Source organism: Bos grunniens, chromosome 22 (assembly GCF_055505025.1).
Source record: "Bos grunniens cultivar Pamir isolate PY7600 chromosome 22, Bosgru_T2T1.0, whole genome shotgun sequence".
In the NCBI taxonomy this organism is placed as follows: Eukaryota; Metazoa; Chordata; class Mammalia; order Artiodactyla; family Bovidae; genus Bos; species Bos grunniens.
The window spans coordinates 19,267,443-19,288,584 of record NC_141186.1 but is presented as its reverse complement, the minus strand read 5'-3'; the positions used below and the strand labels follow the sequence as shown (position 1 = coordinate 19,288,584).

Genomic DNA, 21,142 nt, shown 5'->3' with positions numbered 1-21,142 from the left:
CAGCTTCAGAACCCCTCTTGACTAGAGACTGGTAGTGTATGACTCTCAGGACAAACCTCACCCGTTTCTTTGTACGCCTGTATGCGTGGTGAAGCTTTTTGGAACATAGCCATGTCCATTTGTTTATGGATCATCTCTGCTTGCTTTCACACCACAGAGGTTTACTTAAATAGTTGAGCTAACAGTTAGTTGAGCTTAACAAACTTTATGACCTGCAAGGCCTGAAATGTTTACTGTGTAGCTCTTCACAGAAAAAAAAAAAAAAGACCTGACTTCTGTTCTAAAGCAGGTTATTTTTTTAAGCTTATTTTTTTCAGTTTTATTGAGATATAACTGACATTCAGACAAGTGTGTATAAGATATGCAACATAATGATTTGACTTGTGTACACTGTGAATTGATCACCACGATAAGATTAGTTGGCATACTTCATCTCATACAGAAACAAAAGAAGAAAAAAAGAGAAAGAAAGAAAAAAAAAGATTTCCCTGTAATGAAAACTTTTAGGATTTACTATCATAACTTCATATATACCATACAACAGTGTTAACTAGAGTGATCATGTACATCTCTAATACTTACTCATTGTATAACTGGAGGTTTGTAGATTTTGACCACCTTAATCCAATTATCCCTCCCTAAACTCCCATCCCCCCCATCAAATCTCTAACCACAAATCTGATCTCTTTGAGTTCCTTTGTTTTTAGATTCCACAGGTAAATGAGATCATATGGCATCTGCAGTTCTCTGTCTTACTTATGTTGCTTAACATAATGCTCTCAAGGCCCATTTACATTGTCACAAATACGAGGACTTCCTTCTTTTTTTCTTTTTTTTTTAAATGACTGAATAATAGTCATGTGTATATGTACATATCACAATTGTCATCCATTTATCTTAAGTGTTTCCATGTCTTGGCTATTGTTAATAAAGCTGCTGTGAACATGGGGTTGCAGATTTCTTCATAGTAGTGTATTTGCTTCCTTTGGATATATTCTCAGAAGGGAACTGCTGTATCATAGACTTTATTTTCTTGGGGTCCAAAATCACTGCAGATGGTGACTGCAGCCATGGAATTAAAATTGCTTGCTCCTTCGAAGAAAAACTATGACCAACCTAGACAGCATATTAAAAAGCAGAGACATTACTTTGCCAACAAAGGTCTGTCTAGTCAAAGCTATGGTTTTGCCAGTAGTCAAATATGGATGTGAGAGTTGGACCATAAAGAAGGCTGAGCACTGAAAAATTGATGTTCTTGAACTGTGGTGTTGGAGAAGACTCTTGAGAGTCCCTTGGACTGCAAGGAGATCCGACTAGTCCATCCTAAAGGAAATCAGTCCTGAATATACTTTGGAAGGACTGATGCTGAAGCTGAAGCTCCAATATTTTGGCCACCTGATGTGAAGAACTGACTCATTGGAAAAGACCCTGATGCTTGGAAAGATTGAATGTGGGAGGAGAAGGGGACGACAGAAGATGAGATGGTTAGATGACATCACGGACTCAATGGACATGAGTTTGAGCAAGCTCCAAGAGTTGGTGATGGACAGAGAAGCCTGGCGTGCTGCAGTCCATGGGGTCCCAAAGAGTGGGACACGACTGAGAGACTGATCTGAACCGAACTGATGGTGGTGTATTTTTAATGTTTTGAGGAATCTCCATACTGATCTTTCTAGTGGCTGTATCACCTCAAAGAACCACTAGCACTGCATAAGAGTTCCCTTATCGCTACATCTTTTCCAGCATCTCTTATCTCTTGTCTTTCTGATGATAGGTATTCTATAATAATAGGAATGAAGTGATATCTCATTGTGGTTTTACTTTGCATTTACCTTATGATTAGTGATGTTAAGCATCTCGTTCCTTGGATAAATATCTATTTAGTTTCTTTGCTCATTTTTAATTGGTTTGTTTTTTACTATTCAGTCATGAGTTCTTTATATATTTTAGATATTGACCTTTTATTGAATATATGATTTGCAATTATATCTTCCCATTTCATAGGTTGTCTTTTTGTCATTTTGTTTATCATTTATTTTCCATGTAGAAGCTTTTTAGTTTGATATAGTCTGTCTTAATTATTTTCTATTTTATTTGCTTGTGCTCTAGGTGTCATATCCAGAAAATAATTATCAAAGATCCATGTCAAGGAGATGTTTTTTCTATATTGTCTTTCTAGTAATGTTATGGTTTCTGGTCTCACATTTAAGTCTTTAATCTATTTCAAGTTAATTTTTATAAGTGATGTGAAATGGGGGTCTAGTTTCATTCTTTTACTTGTGAGAATCCATTTTTCCTGGTATTATTTGTTAAAGATGCTATCTTTTCTCCATTATATATTCTTGACTCCCCTTGTCATATATTAATATTGCATGGATTTATTTCAAGGATCTTGATAATGTCTCATTGATCTCTATGAGTTTGTTTTTATGCCGGTACCATACTGTTTTAATTATGTGTTTGCGCTCAGTCACTTCAGTCATGTCTGACTCTTTCTGACCTTTGGACTGTATCCCGCCAGGCCCTTCTGTCCATGGAATTCTCCAGGGAAGAATACTGGAGTGGGTTGCTTTGCCTTCTCCAGGGGATCTTCCTGACTGAGGGATCAAACTAGAGTCTCCTGCGTCACAGGCAGGTTTTTTTTTTACCGTCTGAGCTGTAACCAGGAACTACCTGTAGAGGTCTTTTACTTCTGTGGTTAAATTTATTCCTGAGTATTTTATTGTTTTTGATGCCACTGCAAATTGAATCATTTTGTTTATTTCCTTTTCAGATAATTCATGGTTAATGTATAGACGCTGAAGCAGTAGTTCTTAACCTCAGAAATACTGCCATTTGGGGCAAGATAGTTTTTTGATGTGGAGGTGGTCTTGTTCAGTGTGGGATGGATGTTTGGTAGCATCCCTGGCTTCTAACTCACTAAATGGGCAACCCCACCTCATGTGTGACAGCTAAAAGTGTCTCCTTTGCTTGTGTGCTCAGTCATGTGGAATCTTTGGGATCCCATGGACTGCAGCTCACCAGGTTCCTCTGTCTGTGGGCTTTTTCAGGCAAGAATACTGAAGTGGGAATGGCAATACTGAAGTGGGTTGCCATTTCCTTCTCTGATTGGTTGGTTTAGTCACTAAGTCTTATCCGACTCCTGTGACCACATGGACTGTAGTCTGCCAGGCTCCTCTGCCCATGGGATTCTCCAGGCAAGAGTACTGGAGTGGGCTGCCATTTCCTTCTCCAGTTTCCTTCTCTAGTTTTTGCCAAATGCCTCCTGGTAGGACAAATGCCTCCGAGTTGAGAAACACTGCTCTAGAATAAATTAACCCAAATATATTTTAGCAGAAAGGGCAAATCATCCATTTAAAAATGTAAACAAGTCAGGTATATCACATTCTTTCTTTCCTTTGGCAAATTCATTATGCAGATCCTATTGACCTAGGGCAATATCTTCCTATTTGCCTGGTCGGGAGAGGAAAAACTCAGATTTTTCTAATCTGGTGCCTATTACTGTCCTTCAAGCAGAAGTTCAAGATAAGTAGTCTGTGTGCACTGGCAGCCTGGCCACAGGGTGTGGAGCACAGCCTGTGACACCTACAAAAACTGAGTTTGAGCCTGAGGCTTTACAACATACCGACTGTCTAAATTGGGGCAGTTTACTTTATTTCTCTGAACCTGAATTTCCTCATTTGTAAAATGTTACTAGAATTACATGAGATCAAGTTTTTATAAAGCACTTTGTGATCCCAGGTGGCCTTGGCCTGCAACAGCTTAAAGTGGGGCTTGAGTTTCCATCCAGGAGGTGAGGTCATGTCATGGCGGTGAAAGCACCAGATTCCAGCCACTAGACCGGTGCTCAGTGACAAGGGCCCTGGTGCTTTGCCTTTGCAGAAAAGAATTTCCACAAAGATGGAACATGGTGAAACAAGTAAAGTGTTATTAAGAGGAGAAAGAGTATGCTATGTATGGATAGACACACACGGGCAGACTCAGAGTCGCTGAGTCACTCCCTCGCAGCAGTTTGACTTGCTTTTATGGGGCATTTCCTCTGTGTATCCTTTGGCCAGTTATTTTGATTTGCCTGGTCCACAGTCCATATTTGGTATACCTCAGGATGCTCCCGTGTGTGTGCCTGCAGCTCTTAGCCAAGATGGATTCTAATGCAAAGGCATGTGGGTAAAGCATCCTTTGACATTGCTACCCCTTTGACCTCCAAGGAGCTTTTCTGTGCATGGATGGTCTGTAGGTCTTATGACCTTGAGAATGAGAAATATGTGGTCTGGGCAAGGCCCAGCCTCTTCTCTTAACCATCCTGCTGTTCTTGGAGTTTCAGTCCAAACGGAATGGATCTCCAATCAGTTTACCCTGAGGAGGTCCATCTACCTCCTGCCTCATTAAGACAATGATGATAGCAGTGATAAGAAGGGTGGGAGTGGTGTGGGGAAGAAGGAACAGGCAGGGAGAAGAAGGAGGGAAGGCGAGCCAGAAGAAACTAGTCCTTTCATGCACCACCTGGAGCCACAGAAATAAACATTAAAACTGTAATGTGTTAGGATTGAAAACCATTAAAGGAGCTTCGGATGTTGGAATCCCTGCCATGCCTGTGTGTTTCTGTCCCTTGCAAGTTGTGAACTAGGTCTTTTGATGCAAGACATGGTCCAATTATTCTAGCAGCTACTCTAAAAGACCAAATAGAAATACTTACATAACAAGAAATTATATAAGGAGAGTTAAAAATACTGAACACTGGTTGTGCTCATGGAATACAGAAATCTTGCCTTTAGAGTCTCAAAGACATCAGAAGTTTCCACTTAGTTAACTAAATAATACAGTTTTTTATTTGCAGAAAAATCTCTGATCTTTAGTTCGGCATCTCCCAATTGGCCCTTTCTGGCTCTCTGCATCCTTAGCTGTGTGGGATTCAGTGTTTCCATAGAGGCTGATACAGAGTCTTCCTCATCTGTTTCCTCAGTGCAACCTCACACACTGCTGCCTCCCCTTCTGTCATCTCCCTGGGTCTCCAGCTCTCTAAGGCTTCTCCCCTTATTTTTTGCCCACTGAGAGAAAGCAGTGCAAAGTTAGCTTACACCTAACTTTGGTTCCACACCAGCTCTAAATGAGGTTTCAAAACTAGTGAAAGAAACTTGAGCAACAAGCAGGGAAGGCTGGCATGGCTTGAAATGTGAGAGTTCATATTCACAGATAAAAAGATGAATGTGGGTTGCCCTTTGAGAAAAATATGGTATTGTTCAGAGGCATGTTAGATGTGTCCCACATGAATGCAGGCAGTGCTTTGAATGATCTACTTTGGACACAGTCTTAACATCCTGCTGTGGAAGCTCTGTGCTCTTGAGGCTAGGAGGTCAGTAACAAGAGGAAAAGAGAGAATTTGTACCATGCATATTATATTCTGTTCAGAACATGTTATATTCTATTCAGAAGATATTGTGTATCACATAGGCATCGACTAGAGTTGAAATATTGATGGATGAATACACTGATGGAGAATGAATTAGTACACCATCAGGTTGATGCCCTGCACATTTATTCTCTCTTGATGTCTCTATTCCTTTTTCTCTGGCTTATGATCCATCCCACATGGATAGTATAAACATCTACTTGGTAAGTCAGTGAATTATTAACTGTCTGGGTCTGAGATGTTGTACCAAGATAAGTACAAAGGACCCCTGGCCCCTTCTAGCCTATTCAGGTGGTAACATTCAGTCTTTTGAGTTCTGCTCAGTTGTGACCATGCTAATTCAACTTGAAGATAGTGGAGGGGAATGCAACTAAATATGTGTGCCCCTCCCCCCCCCACCCCCACTGATCTAGCCCATGAAGGTTCAATCCCAGGGTCAGAATTTCCCTACATCCCATCGGAACTGCTCAGCCAGGTAGGTTTCTGCTCCTTCTGTTCTGTTCCTCTTCGCAGTGTATAACCTTTGGGAAACTGGTATTTTTCCATTGTAACATTGAAAATTTCTGTGAAAAGAGATGTGTTAAGGCGAAGAATATGAAAGGAAGGCTGTGTGTTTTGAGGTCATAAGATAAGGTGTTCAAAAATGGCACATTATAATTGAGGAAGGATAAGGTGACAGAAAAACTCAGATTTGGAAGTGGGATTCATTTTCCTCTCGCAGCTCTGGCCAGTGGAAATGCAGAGCCAATTTCACTTGCCTCTCATACATTTTTGTATTTCATCTGTCTCCTTCCCTGGTTTCATTCTATTATTTAGTGTATTTATTTTTAATGCTCAACCTCATTACTCTTAAAATCTTATATATTTTAAAATTTATATATGTGTTTTATTGTTTCATCTGCAGTATCTGTGGCCCTGGGATCAAGTAGACCTGGATAGGAATCCAGGCTTTCCTACTCAAAAGCTACGCAAATTTGGACAGACTCACTCCTAATTCATTCCTTCTTTTACCTATTCATTAATTTATTTTGCCAATATTTATTGAGTGATAGCTAAGTCCTGCTGCTAAGTCGCTTCAGTCATGTCCGACTCTGTGCGACCCCAGAGATGGCAGCCCACCAGGCTTCCCCATCCCTGGGATTCTCCAGGCAAGAACACTGGAGTGGGTTGCCATTTTCTTCTCCAATGCATGAAAGTGAAAAGTGAAAGTGAAGTCGCTCGGTCCTACATAGTGTATAAACATTGGAGTTTCAGTGGTGAACAAAATTAGCTAAGGTCTCTGTTCTTGGAGATTATAGTCCATTGGGGAGGCAAGCATAAATTTATCATACAAAGAGGTGTAAGTATAAACTGAGACAAAATCTCTAGATAGAAGAAAAACAAATGATAAATAAGTTGGTTCTGTGAAAGTATTTCCAAAGAACCTGACCATACTTAATTACTTGAATCACCTGATTTCATTAGGCCTCAGTGTACTCATCCATAAGGTGGAACCAGTAAGAGCGACTAGAGTGTGTGTTTGTTGTGAGGATCAATGTGATACTGTGGAGAAAGTGTTTAGCATAATGCCTGGAAGAGTAGGATCTTATTAACATAAATGTTCAGTACTACTGTGATTTTTATTGTATTCTATTCATATTGAAATAATAGAATAATTTCACAGTTAGAGGAACATTTGACATAATACAGTTGAGAATAAGTGGACCTCAGAAGAGACCACTGTGATCAGATACCATAGAGCTTTGTGTATGTCCATTTATTTCTAGGATGATGATCCATAGGTTACATCAATTTTTTTAATCTACAACTCAAAATAAGAATCACTGACCATCAAGTCCTTAGATAAGAAAACCAAGACACATTTTTCAATAGTGTTTTGTGAAATGTTCCCTAATTATCCTTCATCTCTCTCTCTTTTTTTAAAGTACTGCCCCCCACCGCCACTCCCCACAACCGGGTTACTCACAGTTTCTTTTATTGTTTAAAATGGGATATTTATTGAGATTTCTACCTTGTCCTTATGATATGAATGAAAGTTGTTAATTTCGACTTGTTCATATTTACCAAGCACTGTTGTGAACTTTTATTACCTCTAGATCGCCGTGGATTTCAGTGTATGAAGGTATTTTGGATGCAAAGTATGATGAGTTTGTATCTTTCTTTCTAATCTGTCTGTCTCTGGTTTCCTTTTCTTCTTTCCTTGTGGTAGAGAAGCTACTGGTTGTGGTGCAGAGGAGGGCAATGGTGCTGTGTCCATTGGCCTTACTCTTGAACTTTCCTTATCCCTCATCCAACCTTCAGAATTTATTACAAGCAACAAAACCTGTTTTGGGATCCTTAAGAAGAATGTAAACGCTATGAGGCAAAAATGTTCATCTGTCTCATTCCCTAATATTTGCATTCACTGTGAATAATAAGTGTCACAGAGAAGACCCTCAAAAGTTTCTTTTTTTTATTACAATCTTATTTTTATTATTTTTTAATATAAATTTATTTTAATTGGAGGCTAATTGCTTTACAATATTGTATTGGTTTTGCCATACATCAAAAGTTTCTTGAATAAAAAAGGGGAACCAAAAGCAAGAGCAGAATAGCAAAGAACAAATTGGTCTAAGAATGGATATTTGTCCATATTTCTTTAGTTCTTCAGTTTTGTTGTTGCTGTGTTAGTCGCTCAGTCCTGCCCGACTCTTTGCGACCCCATGAACTGCAGCCTACCAGGCTCCTCTGTCCATGGGATTCTCCAAGCAAGAATACTGGAGTGGGTTGCCATTCCCTTTTCCAGGGGATCTTCCCAACCCAGGGACTGCAACGGGTCTCCTGCATTGCAGGCAGATTCTTCACCGTCTGAGCCACCATGGCTTCTTTATTTTAGAAGCGGGCAGCTTAAAATAACATTAGATGAAGGTTGGGAAGACTTCCCTCTCAGTTATGTGAAGGAATCAGACTTGGAAGACAGTTAAGAATCTGTATTTCTGTATTCTTTTTTTCCATCTGCTTCTTTGGTTGGTTTGCAGAACTGTGGTAGTGAAGAGGACATAGGAAAAATAGGAATGACAGGATGATGGTGTGGGGTGGAGTCGAAACTATAAACTTTAGGATCCAAATAGGGAAAAGTGAAAAATGAGCGTTAAAGCCACTTCCATGTTATTAAAAAGTAACACCTTGTGTATATAACCATACAAAAAAATGATACAAATTCACTTACTGCTTATATACTTTCTTTCCTACTGAATTATTGTAGAGTAGTATTTACCTGTGAAATAAAACGTTTCAAAATCCAACAAAGTTTTCTCTTTAGTACACAGATTTTTTTTAAATTTTATTTTATTTTAAAATTGTATTAGTTTTGCCAAATATCAAAATGAATCCGCCACAGGTATACATGTGTTCCCCATCCTGAACCCTCCTCCCTCCTCCCTCCCCATACCCATGCCTCTGGGTCGTCCCAGTGCACTAGCCCCAAGCATCCAGTATTGTGCATCGAACCTGGACTGGCATCTCGTTTCATACATGATATTTTAGATGTTTCAATGCCATTCTCCCAAATCTTCCCACCCTCTCCCTCTCCCACAGAGTCCATAAGACTGTTCTATACATCAGTGTCTCTCCATCAAGAAGCAGTTCAATGTGAAATGTCAACAGATTTCCCCAGAGACTATTTAATGGATCTTTTGGCTTTCTTCACTACATTGGAAGGCAAAGATATTCAAACAAAAACAGATCTGCATTTAAGTCATCCAAAATTAGCCCAATGAAATAGACATAAGTAGACCCATACCACAGTGGGAATAGAGAAGTCTACCTCAAGATTTATTTTAATTAACCTTAATGTTTACCTTTTTAAGTGGAACTATAATTTCCCTAGCCTCTCTTTAGCTTTGTGGAGTTTCTTTTTTATACCTAGACATATAAAGACTTTTCACTAGGAATAAGTTAACTACCTAGACCTTACTGTAAGTATAAAAATGAACTTCTATGACATTACAGACCAAAAAATAATAATGCATTTATATTCATTTGAGGAATATAATGAAATAAATATATGAATGGGGAAAGAACTATGGAGTTTTAGAATATTTTATTTTCCCTCTACCAGTGCTGTTCAGTAAAAATATAATACAAGCATATATATAATTTTGTAGCATTAAGAAAAGTAAAAACTAAATTATCTCTAATAATGCATTTTATTTAACCCATATATATCAAAATAGGATCATCTTAACATATTATCAAACTAAGTCTTCAGAATCTTGAATGTATTTTCTATTTACAGCACACCTAAGCTCCTCTTGCCATATTATTATTGCTCAACCACCAATAGCCACAGTTGTTGGGTGGCTACCTAGATGGATGGTGCAGGTGTTTGCACAGCCAGCAAACAGCTAAAGTCTCACTGCCTTTTGGAATATAAGAGATTGTTTAGGAGGGTATCACCTTTGCCTGATCAAAGCTTTTCATTGCCCTTCCCTTAGGACTTCTCTGGTGGCTCAGACGGTAAAGTGTCTATCTACAATGTGGGTGGGTTCAATTCCTGGGCTGGGAAGATCCCCTGGAGAAGGAAATGGCGATCCACTCCAGTACTATTGCCTGGAAAATCCCATGGACAGAGGAGCCTGGCAGGCTACAGTCCATGGGGTCGCAAAGAGTTGGACATGACTGAGCGACTTCACTTTCCTTCTTTTTTTTTCCAGTAAGCATCAGAAAGGAACTTACTACAGAAATCAAATATCTTACAAATATATTTTAATAATGCATTCTACTAATAATTACTTTAAAAGACAATGTTTAACCTTCCTTTGTAAACTTCCTTTAAATAGAAACTATTTCATCTGTAAAACCTCAAACTAATATTCAGTGCTCACATTTCCCCTCAGGAGTAAAGAAGGAGATTAAAGACACCTTTTAAAAATGCAAACAATACTCTAAAAATCCTGTATCAAAATAAGGAAAAATATATTTCTGGGAAATTAAACTGAGTTCCATTTGATCATATAGAATGTGACTTTATTTTAATATAATTTATGTTTTTTTGAAAGGAATGTATTAGATATATTGATTTTAAAATAAAAGAACTTATTTGTGGTCAAGATATATTGGCAAACCTGAGTTCATATAAAATACGTTCAGCTGTTATCATTAAAGTTTTTGAATCATTTTTCTATGTATATCTTTATATACAGAGGTGTCAAAAGAATAGGTTTAACTTGCATGATTTAGGTTGTATGTCTTGGCAATGGAAAATAGAAAATAATTTAAATAACAACTGTAATATACTTTTATGATTGTTCTTCCATGTGCACACAAATGCACTGTAAGACCTGAACAAAAATATCCATAGCATTCTTGTCACCAAAAGACAAAGATTGGAAGCAACTTAAATCATCTACCAGTGACAGAAAGGATAAAAACACTGTGATACATGCGTATCCTAGAAACTATATAATAAAAATAAATGAGCCGTAATGGAATGCATCTATAGGAATGACTGTTCATATTGTAACAAAACACTGATCAAAAGATGCAAAATACTAAATGCATGCAGTATACTTCATTTATATCAAGTTCAAAATATTATCCTGCATTTCTACATTGTACCTGGTGTGTACTGTAGGCTAAAATGATAAAGAAAAACACAGAATGCAATGGTGAGGGGACAGCTCCTGGGGGCGAGCAGCGTTATCCTCCTTGACCTGCTTGTTGGTTGCACAGATGCTTGGTTTATAAGTATTCATTCTACCATGCAATTAAGTTTTATGCAGTTTTCTTCATGTGCATTATACTATTAAAATGGCTTTTTGAGTATGCATATTTGTTCCACTGAATTTCATCCCATTCATTTCTGACTCTGTGTGTCTCCTAGCGCGCACTTAACTTTCTTCTACATTTCCAACTGCGGAAGAATACATTCAGTGTATGAACTCAGTCTTAACTCAGTCAGCTGTTGATGAGAACCATGAAAAGATCGAGACCAAGGAGAGGTCGCAGTAACATACCATTTAGCTACCTCTCCTCAGATGTAGTGGTAGTGGTAATACTCAGTATCAGTAATGATAATTAGAGCAATAATCAAATGGTAGATTTTCCTCAGCTTCGACACTACATATTTTACAGTACCATTTTATATAATGGAAAGTGTTGTTGTTTTAAATCCCAAGTCATTATTGCTATCCTTACCTTAGAGCTAAACCCGGGCTTAGAAAAATTTAAACAACATTCCCAAGGTCACAGGGCTCTGAGGGAATAGAACCTGAATGTGAACCCAGATTTGCCTGATTGCAAAAGCTGTGTCCTTTCTACCCCTTTGCCTTAGTGCTCTGTTTTGAATCATTATTCAACAATAGTGTTTAGTTCAGTCATCTGTAAATCAACCTACTCACATCTCTCCACATGGTAGATTTACACAGCATTTTTTTTACTTTTTTTTTTTTTTAATTTCAGTATAGTTGAATTTCAGTGTTGTGTTAGCAAAGTGAATCAGTTACACACACACACACACACACACACATATGCACACACATTGTTTTTCATATTCTTCTCCCTTAGGATTTAACACAGAGTATTGAGTATAGTTCCCTGGACTATATAGTAGAATGTTGTTTATCCGTCTTATGTAATAGTTTGCATCTACACAGCATTTCTTTTGTCTGTTCATGGGATCTGTAAAAGATGGTAATGAAATGAACATGCCCAATGAGGACACATAAAATGTTCTACATGTTTTTCCTGCATATCTTGCCTGGTCAGTGAAAGAGAAAGTCCATGTACCTTGTTTTTGTCAAGATCCATTCAAGTATTTTATTATGTTTACCTATCACTTGTTATTTAAGTGTAGAAATTGTCCAAAGAATGGCATCTTTTTTTTTTTTTCTACAATTCATTTTTCTTTATTCTATCCTTTTTAAGACAGGGGAAATATTTTCTTTTTTCTGTCTGAGATGGCAACTCTCGAATTCTTAGAGTTGTCATCAATTTCTGGAAGTCTTCCTTCAATCCTACCAGCATATTCATAGTATAATTGGTCTGGACCTAAATTTGAACTCATTAAAAGTGACAGGACACCCTCTTAGTCTGTCCTCAGCTGGTTGGAGATTTAGTTCCCATTATATGTATATATATATATATTTTTTTTCTACTCTAAGTATAATTTTCTTTAAATGAAAAAACAAAGTCAAAATAGACTTTGTACAGCCTCATTTACTTTTCTTTTATTTGAATCACATCATATTCACCAAACAGGGTCCACGTTTGTTCTTAAAATATATTTTAAATGACTTTTATTGCTTGTTTTTTTCTCTTCCACGTCAAGTACAGACTTTAATTCAGCATCTCTTCTTTTCATCATTTTTTCACCTAGTTAAAAAAAAAAGATTAAACCCAAAACATCATGTTTCCTCTTTATCTATGATTTTCATAGACCCTTTCCTATAAACTATAGGATATAAGTTCTTTGTAAACAAAGGGGAAATACAGAGTCACACAGGAATCTGTCATGTTAATCTTCCTTGAATGTGTCAGGCTTTACCCTCTTCCCATCCACATGTTCATTTTTTTATTTCAAAATTTAAACACTTTCTTTTCCTCTGATTATAAAAGTTTTTTCTTATTAACAACTTAAAGAGCATGGAAAATGTGAATAAGGAATAACTCCCCTGCCCCAAAAAAAAGTATAAAGAGGAAACTGAAGCTCACCCTATTCAGGGAGGTTTACCATATTGAAATTTTAATTACCATCCTTCCATGCATCATAAAATTCGTATGTAACTTGAGAAACATGATGTCATACACTAGACACATTTTTTTACATTCATTTTTAAGCTGATTTAAAGAAACCTGTAATTCAGTGAAGCAAATACTGTACATCTATTAAAGACATTGTGTAGAGTTGTTTTGTTTTAATCAGCGGTTCTCATCCAACAGTGATTCTGCCCCCAGGAAACATCTGACAATGCCTGGAGACATCTGTTTGTCACTTTGTGGTGGAGAAGATGATGCTGGCATGTAATGGGCAGAAAGCCTGGGATGGTGCTCACCATCCTGCGATGCACGGGACAGCCCCCCCTAGTTAGATGGGACCTCAAATATGTGGCACATACCCAAGTTACAAATGACCTGAGTGATGGAAAAACTCCCTGCCTTATCGTTTTTGAGAAAGTTGAAGAAAATGAGAAGATTCTGTGTAAAAATGACTGTTGCGATCCCAAGCTTCCTACTGTCAGCCTCGACTGCGCATGCTCTTCGCCTAGTGTGGGCCACAAGTTCAACCCTGCAGGAACCAAGCGGCTGCAACGCCGAGCGGAGGAGGCAGGAACCCGAAGGCAAGCAGGAGCTGGGTGGGGACCATGGCCGGGACCACTGTCATGGCCGCGATCGCCGTCACCGAGGCAATGAAGTGCAAGATCCAGGTTCTGCAGCAGCAGGCCGATGATGCAGAGGAGAGGGCCAAGCGCCTCCAGCAGAAAGTGGAGGGAGAAAGATGGGCCCGAGAACAGGCTGAGGCTGAAGTGGTCTCCTTAAACCGTAGGATACAGCTGGTTGAAGAGGAGCTGAACCGAGCTCAAGAGCGCCTGGCCACTGCGCTGCAAAAGCTGGAGGAAGCTGAGAAAGCTGCTGATGAGAGCGAGAGAGTTATGAAGGTTATTGAAAACCAAGCCTTAAAAGATGAAGAAAAAATGGAACTCCAGGAAATCCAACTCAAAGAAGCTAAGCACATTGCAGAAGAGGCAGACAGGAAGTATGAAGAGGTGGCTCGCAAGTTGGTGATTATTGAGGGAGACTTGGAGCGCACAGAGGAGCGAGCGGAGCTGGCAGAGTCCCGTTGCCGAAAGATGGGTGAGCAAATCAGACTGATGGACCAGCACCTGAAGTGTCTGAGTGCTGCTGAAGAAAAGTACTCTCAAAAGGAAGACAAATATGAGAAAGAGATAAAGATTCTTACCGATAAACTCAAGGAGGCAGAGACTCGTGCTGAGTTTGCTGAGAGATCAGTAGCCAAACTGGAAAAGACAATTGATGATTTGGAAGATAAACTGAAATGCACCAAAGAGGAGGACCTCTGTACACAAAGGATGCTGAACCAGACTCTGCTTGACCTGAATAAGATGTAGAGCACCCCAGCCCCGCCCTGCCGCTGCTCCTCCCTCTCATCCGACTCCACTGGGGCCAGCCTGCCCGAAGCTGACCTTTAAACGGAGGGCTGATCTTTAACTGGAAGGCTGCTTTCTCCTTTCGCCACCTCCCCCACCCCCCATACTCCTGTGTCCTTTTCGCCAAACAGTCTCTGCCTCTCCCCAGAGATTCCAGTTGGGCTAGAGGCTGAGCACCTTTGGGAACAACGTTTAAGGGAATGTGAGCACAATGCAAAGTGTCTTTAAAAGCATGTTGTGATGTACACATTTTGTAATTACCTTTTTTGTTCTTGATGTTACAACCATTTGTAAAAAAACATTCCAGATAATTCCGTAGAACTGAAGCAGCAGTCTAATCCCTTTCTCACTTTTGGAAGGTAACATTTCAGCTTAATGCATATTGCCTTCTCCAGAGAGAAAGGGAAAAGGTTTGGGCCTGTCTTACTGAGAGCCTAGCAGCCCAGAGAAAGGCTCCATTTGGGGAAACCTCATTGCCCTGTAAAAAGTACCTGCCAAAGCAGAAAGATGATTCCAGAAGGAGTTAGCCAAAAAAAAAAAAAAGTGCTGTTCAGGTTTTCAGCTTTACGGTATCTTTGGACAACTTTTTTTTTTCTTTTTTCATCAGAAGTGACCAAACAATTAAGATGGTAAAACCTGTGAGACCAAATCCTTGTCCCAGCTCTACCCTGTTCCCAACTGCTCACAGAATGGATCTTGTGCCCCTTATATTGAAGTGACCACTTATTTGCTCTCCTGCCTCCTTGAAAGAAAGGAAAGAAAATTATGTTTTGCCACTGATTTAGCCATATGAAACTCATCTCATCACCCTTTTCTGGGTCTGAAGCTGCTGTCTCTAAAAGTGCCATCTCACTGTGCTTTGTATCGGTTAGTGCTAGAGAAATCTTGAAAAGCGTATGTACAAAACTTGTAAATTTTTATACTTTGGAACTTTGCTTCTTTGGGGTTGAGGCAAACTGGTCACCCCTCTGCCTGTGAGAGCTCTCTACAGTCTGTGGGCTAGCAGTGTGCTGATCTTTTAAAGTTTCTTTCCCTACTCAATCCCCCTTTTTTGATGAGGTTTCAGTGAGGTCTGTTAGGGGTGCATCCTGCAGCTTAATTGGCTTAAAATGTTCTCTCCTTTGGTGTGGTCTCTTTGGGGACCAATTGGGAGAAAAAAAACCAATAGTGTAACTGTTTTGATACTGAAAATTGATAAATGTCTTTTTGAAATAACCAGTCCCTCCAAAATAAATAAATCCAATATGAAAAAAAAAAGAAAAGAAAAAAAAAATGACTGTTGCCCTTCTAATAACGTTTTGGGGTTGCCATGTGGAGATTAATTCAATTTACAGTGATGCATATTCAGAAACGTTAAGTTGGATGGCTTGACCCATAAATATTAACACATTGAGAAACCATCTAAGTGGTTCAGAACCACTTCCATTCATTAGTATTTACAGAGTGCCTACTATGTGCTAACCTCATTCTTGGCAGTTGGCAGGAAAGATTATAGAGTGTTTGTGGGGCACAATGTTTGAAATCAGGTAAATCATGAAAGAAGTGACACAGCAATGCAATTAAAACTTATACTTTGTTTCTTCCAATCTAGGACCAAGACAACTGTATACATGTTATAGAGAAACAAATTTTAGATTACCAAAAGATGCATATAGGAATAAAGAAAAAGGTTCCTATAAGCCCAAGAATCCACTCAGCAAGGAGCTAGCCCCAAGATATAGCAAGTTCCTTGTGAATGGATATATTAATAGAGACATTTAATAGCCCATAGATGGGAAAATTTTAAAGAAAAATTTATTGACTGAGAATTGGAAAAGATCAGACCTGAGATCTTCCTAGGATTGGCTACATATTTTTGTGGGCTCCAGTGTAAAGTAAGAACAGGACCCTTGCTCAAAAATTATTAAGAATTTCAAGATGGTGACATGTGAGAAATAAAGCTGAGTGCCAAAGAATTGATGCTTTTTTTTAAATTTAATTTTATTTTTTTTATTATTTTTTTTAATTTTATTTTATTTTTAAACTTTACAATATTGTATTAGTTTTGCCAAATATCAAAATGAATCCACCACAGGTCTACCTGTGTTCCCCATCCTGAACCCTCCTCCCTCCTCCCTCCCCATACCTTCCCTCTGGGTCGTCCCAGTGCACCAGCCCCAAGCATCCAGTATCGTGCATCAAACCTGGACTGGCGACTCGTTTCATACATGATGTTATACATGTTTCAATGCCATTCTCCCAAACCTCCCCACCCTCTCCCTTTCCCACAGAGTCCATAAGACTAATCTATACATCAGTGTCTCTCTTGCTGTCTCGTACACAGGGTTATTGTTACCATCTTTCTAAATTCCATATATATGCATTAGTATACTGTATTGGTGTTTTTCTTTCTGGCTTACTTCACTCTGTATAATAGGCTCCAGTTTCATCCACTTCATTAGAATTGATTCAAATCTTTTCTTTTTAATGGCTGAGTAATACTCCATTGTGTATATGTACCACAGCTTTCTTATCCATTCATCTGCTGATGGGCATCTAGGTTGCTTCCATGTCCTGGCTATTATAAACAGTGCTGCGATGAACATTGGGGTACACGTGTCTCTTTCCCTTCTGGTTTCCTCAGTGTGTATGCCCAGCAGTGTGATTGCTGGATCAACTTTACAATATTGTATTGGTTTTGCCATATATCAAAATGAATCCACCACAGGTATACCTGTGTTCCCCATCCTGAACCCTCCTCCCTCCTCCCTCCCCATACCATCCTTCTGGGTTGTCCCAGTGCACCAGCCCCAAGCATCCAGTATCGTGCATCGAACCTGGACTGGCGACTTGTTTCATATGTGATATTATACATGTTTCAATGCTATTCTCCCAAATCATCCCACCCTCTCCCTCTCCCACAGAGTCCAAAAGACTGTTCTATACATCAGTGTCTCTTTTGCTGTCTCGTACACAGGGTTATTGTTACCATCTTTCTAAATTCCATATATATGCATTAGTATACTGTATTGGTGTTCTTCTTTCTGGCTTACTTTGCTCTGTATAATAGGCTCCAGTTTCATCCACCTCATTAGAACTGATTCAAATGCATTCTTTTTAATGGCTGAGTAGTACTCCATTGTGTATATGTACCACAGCTTTCTTATCCATTCATCTGCTGATGGACATCTAGGTTGCTTCCATGTCCTGGCTATTATAAACAGTGCTGCGATGAACATCGGGGTACATGTGTCTCTTTCCCTTCTGGTTTCCTCAGTGTGTATGCCCAGCAGTGGGATTGCTGGGTCATAAGGCAGTTCTATTTCCAGTTTTTTAAGGAATTTCCACACTGTTCTCCATAGTGGCTGTACTAGTTTGCATTCCCACCAACAGTGTAAGAGGGTTCCCTTTTCTCCACACCCTCTCCAGCATTTATTGCTTGTAGACTTTTGGATCACAGCCATTCTGACTGACGTGAAATGGTACCTCATAGTGGTTTTGATTTGCATTTCTCTGATAATGAGTGATGTTGAGCATCACCCTTCACGGTTCAACCATCACCTAAAGCACAGTGATTTGGAAATCACACCATCTTTCTAAAAAAAATAAAATAAAATCCTCAATCAACCAACCAATTATTTTCTCAAGTCTTTCTTGAAGCTATGCTCAACCTCAACCATTTTTTTTCCCAAACTCTAGATTGAATTACCAAGTGTCTGTTTTTTCTTCCCTGCAGTTTCTTGTTTTCCATCTATACCCATCAGATTTTTCTACTCTAGTTGACATGCTCAATAGTTGGTCAGTTGCCTCTGTAATTGAAAGGCTCATAGGAGAACAATGAGCACAAACTCTAGAACCAGAGAATCTAGATGAAACCCCATTTCATCCAGAAATGATAGAATGTTTTGCCCATCTCCATGGGCAAATGACCCAAGCTATCTCTGCTTCACTTTTCTCATCTGAAAAATGTGGTTAATTCAGTTCATATGTCAGGTGTTTGTGAAGATTTAAATACATAATTTCATGTATGTCACATAGAACCTAGAAATAGTAAATGCTCATCAGTGTTAATTTTTATTACAGATTTCCAATGTCTCTTTGCTTAGTGTTTTCACATTGAATAGTTAATTAAGAGTCTGGGTTTTCAAGTAAACAGGCCAGGACTAAAATATTGTGTCCACCTTTGCCGTTTGATGACCTCAAAAGAGGCATCTTCCCTGACATCCAAGTACGGACATGATCGTTTCTACATTCCAGGGTATGACAAGAGTTATAGTAGACCTCTCGTATGAATGCTTCTGTCACATTTTCACAACAAATAAGAACCCTTCTCCTGCTCTGGCTAGTTCTCCTCAAGTCCTTCTGTTATCATGGTATCCACTCTTTAAGAACCAACCCTCAATGACTTCACAATGCTTGTGAGATAACATCCAATCCCTTGGCTTTATGACCCTCCAGCATCTGATTCCATAGTGTCTTTATGTAAGATTCTCTGCATAAAGCCTTCATTATGGTCAAATTGGTCTGTTCATCACCCAGAAACATGTACGATACAACCATCTCACCTCTTTATTATTGTTTTTATCCTCTGCCATCTGTAGTCCTTCCCATGTATATGAGTCTGCATCTTCAAGGTGGGACTTAGATCAGAGTTCCTCCATGGTATAAATACAGATAACTCTAGTCTGGCATTCCCCTTCTGTCCCTGAATTCCTGTCACATTAATAGAGCACTTTTCAAAATTTTATATGGATTTATTTTCTCATTTCTTCTTGGATCGTGGCTGGGAGTTTACCCTTTGGAATGAGGCAGATTGTGTTCAGGTTCTGCTCATTAGATATGAGCCTTTGGGCAACTTATTTACACTATGTATGTTTCAGTGTATTCATTCACAAAATGGGTATAATAATGGTGGCTAATTCATACAGAGGAGAGTGAAAAAGTTGGCATAAATCTCAACATTCAGAAAACTAATATCATGGCATCTGGTTCCATCACTTAATGGGAAATAAATGGGGAAACAGTGGAAACAGTGTCAGACTTTATTTTTGGGGGCTCCAAAATCACTGCAGATGGTGACTGCAGCCATGAAATTAAAAGAAGAAAAGTTATGACCAACCTAGATAGCATATTCAAAAGCAGAGACATTACTTTGCCAACAAAGGTCCGTCTAGTCAAGGCTATGGTTTTTCCAGTAGTCATGTATGGATGTGAGAGTTGGACTGTGAAGAAAGCTGAGCACTGAAGAATTGATGCTTTAGAACTGCGGTGTTGGAGAAGACTCTTGAGAGTCCCTTGGACTGCAAGGAGATCCAACCAGTCCATTCTAAAGAAGATCAGTCCTGGGTGTTCTTTGGAAGGGATGATGCTAAAGCTGAAACTCCAGTACTTTGGCCACCTCATGCGAAGGGTTGACTCATTAGAAAAGACTCTGATGCTGGGAGGGATTAGGGGCAGGAGGAGAAGGGGGGAGGACAGAGGATGAGATGGCTGGATGGCATCACTGACTCGATGGACGTGAGTTTGAGTGAACTCCAGGAGTTGGTGATGGACAGGGAGGCCTGCGATTCATGGGGTCACAAAGAGTTAGACATGACTGAGCAACTGAACTGAACTGAACTCATACAGTGTTTGTGAGGATTGAAGTAACACATTTAACACTAAGCCCAGGATAATGGTTTATATTTTTTCGGTAAACATAACTCAGTATTACTGGTATTGTTGTTTGTATTTTCTTATCTGCTTTCAAAGACTGAAAGTGACTTGGGGGTGAAGATTGCGTATTGTATGTTTTCATAATTTCTCTGCTGTGGGGCCTTTTGCTTTAATTAATGTCTGCTGTGATTAATTGCTCTATTATGCTATTTTCGGATTTCATCCAAGACACATTTGAAGTTCAGATAACAAAAGAGCAATCCCTGGTGACCAAAATGGGAAGGTATTCCTTTGGATAATGCCGCAGACCTGGGTTAGCAAGCAGAGGCTTTGCCTGTAATGGTCACAAAACTCTCCCTTAGCACTCAGCGTGCTGCCTGCTCCTTAGAGGAGGGGAAAGCCCTGAGCAGGGCTCTGGTACAAACAGCGCTGACCATACTTAGTTGTGGGAAGCATCATGTTCAAGGTGACACCATGTTTATTATATTGCCATATGGTTTGAATACCAAGTGCATTCCATAGCTACGCTAAACTGCAGAGCATGAGGCCCTCCCTCCAGCAGTGTTCCACAGTGGGAGGAAAAGCAAGGGTTTCTGTGCCTCAACCAAAGGCAGAAAACTGAACTTGTACTCCTGCAACACCAATTACCTAGGAAAAAAACTGAAAGAAAAAAGCGTTTGTTATCATTCTAGACATGTTCTAGACATTGATTAGATATCACTGTGCTAAAAACTTCCCTGATCTACCTTTACCAGAGCCAGAATGTTTGCTTGTTCTTGTGAAATTATCTATCATCTCATCTCTATAACTTTTGAAACTGTCTCCCTTTGATTAAAATTATCTGTGTGTATCCTCCTGCTTGGCAATCTCCTTGAGAACAAGATCCATATCTGACTTATCCCTACATCAATATTAGTTACAACCCTGGTAATTGGCAATCGATGGAAGATAC

At 39.3% G+C, this 21,142-nt stretch overlaps 2 protein-coding genes across 6 annotated transcripts in view; both read left to right on the top strand.

Annotated features, from left to right (window-relative positions):
• The window catches only part of GRM7 (glutamate metabotropic receptor 7), a 939,830-nt gene that overhangs the window by 542,674 nt on the left and 376,014 nt on the right, over positions 1-21,142 (top strand). The window lies entirely within an intron of this gene.
• Positions 13,582-15,799, top strand: LOC147348190 (uncharacterized). 2 transcript variants are annotated; one of them, XM_086368902.1, is made up of 2 exons: positions 13,596-13,902; positions 14,037-15,799. In XM_086368902.1, the coding sequence occupies exons 1-2, from the start codon at positions 13,835-13,837 to the stop codon at positions 14,515-14,517; spliced, it is 549 nt and encodes a 182-aa protein (XP_086225028.1). In that variant the 5' UTR covers positions 13,596-13,834; the 3' UTR covers positions 14,518-15,799. The 2 variants fall into 2 exon arrangements, with proteins under 2 accessions (XP_086225027.1, XP_086225028.1); XM_086368901.1 differs by having other exon boundaries at positions 13,582-15,799.

What these genes read in the sequence shown, in the direction of transcription:
- LOC147348190 (XM_086368901.1), top strand. Translation starts at nt 13,753, where the DNA reads ATGGCCGGGACCACTGTCATGGCCGCGATCGCCGTCACCGAGGCAATG.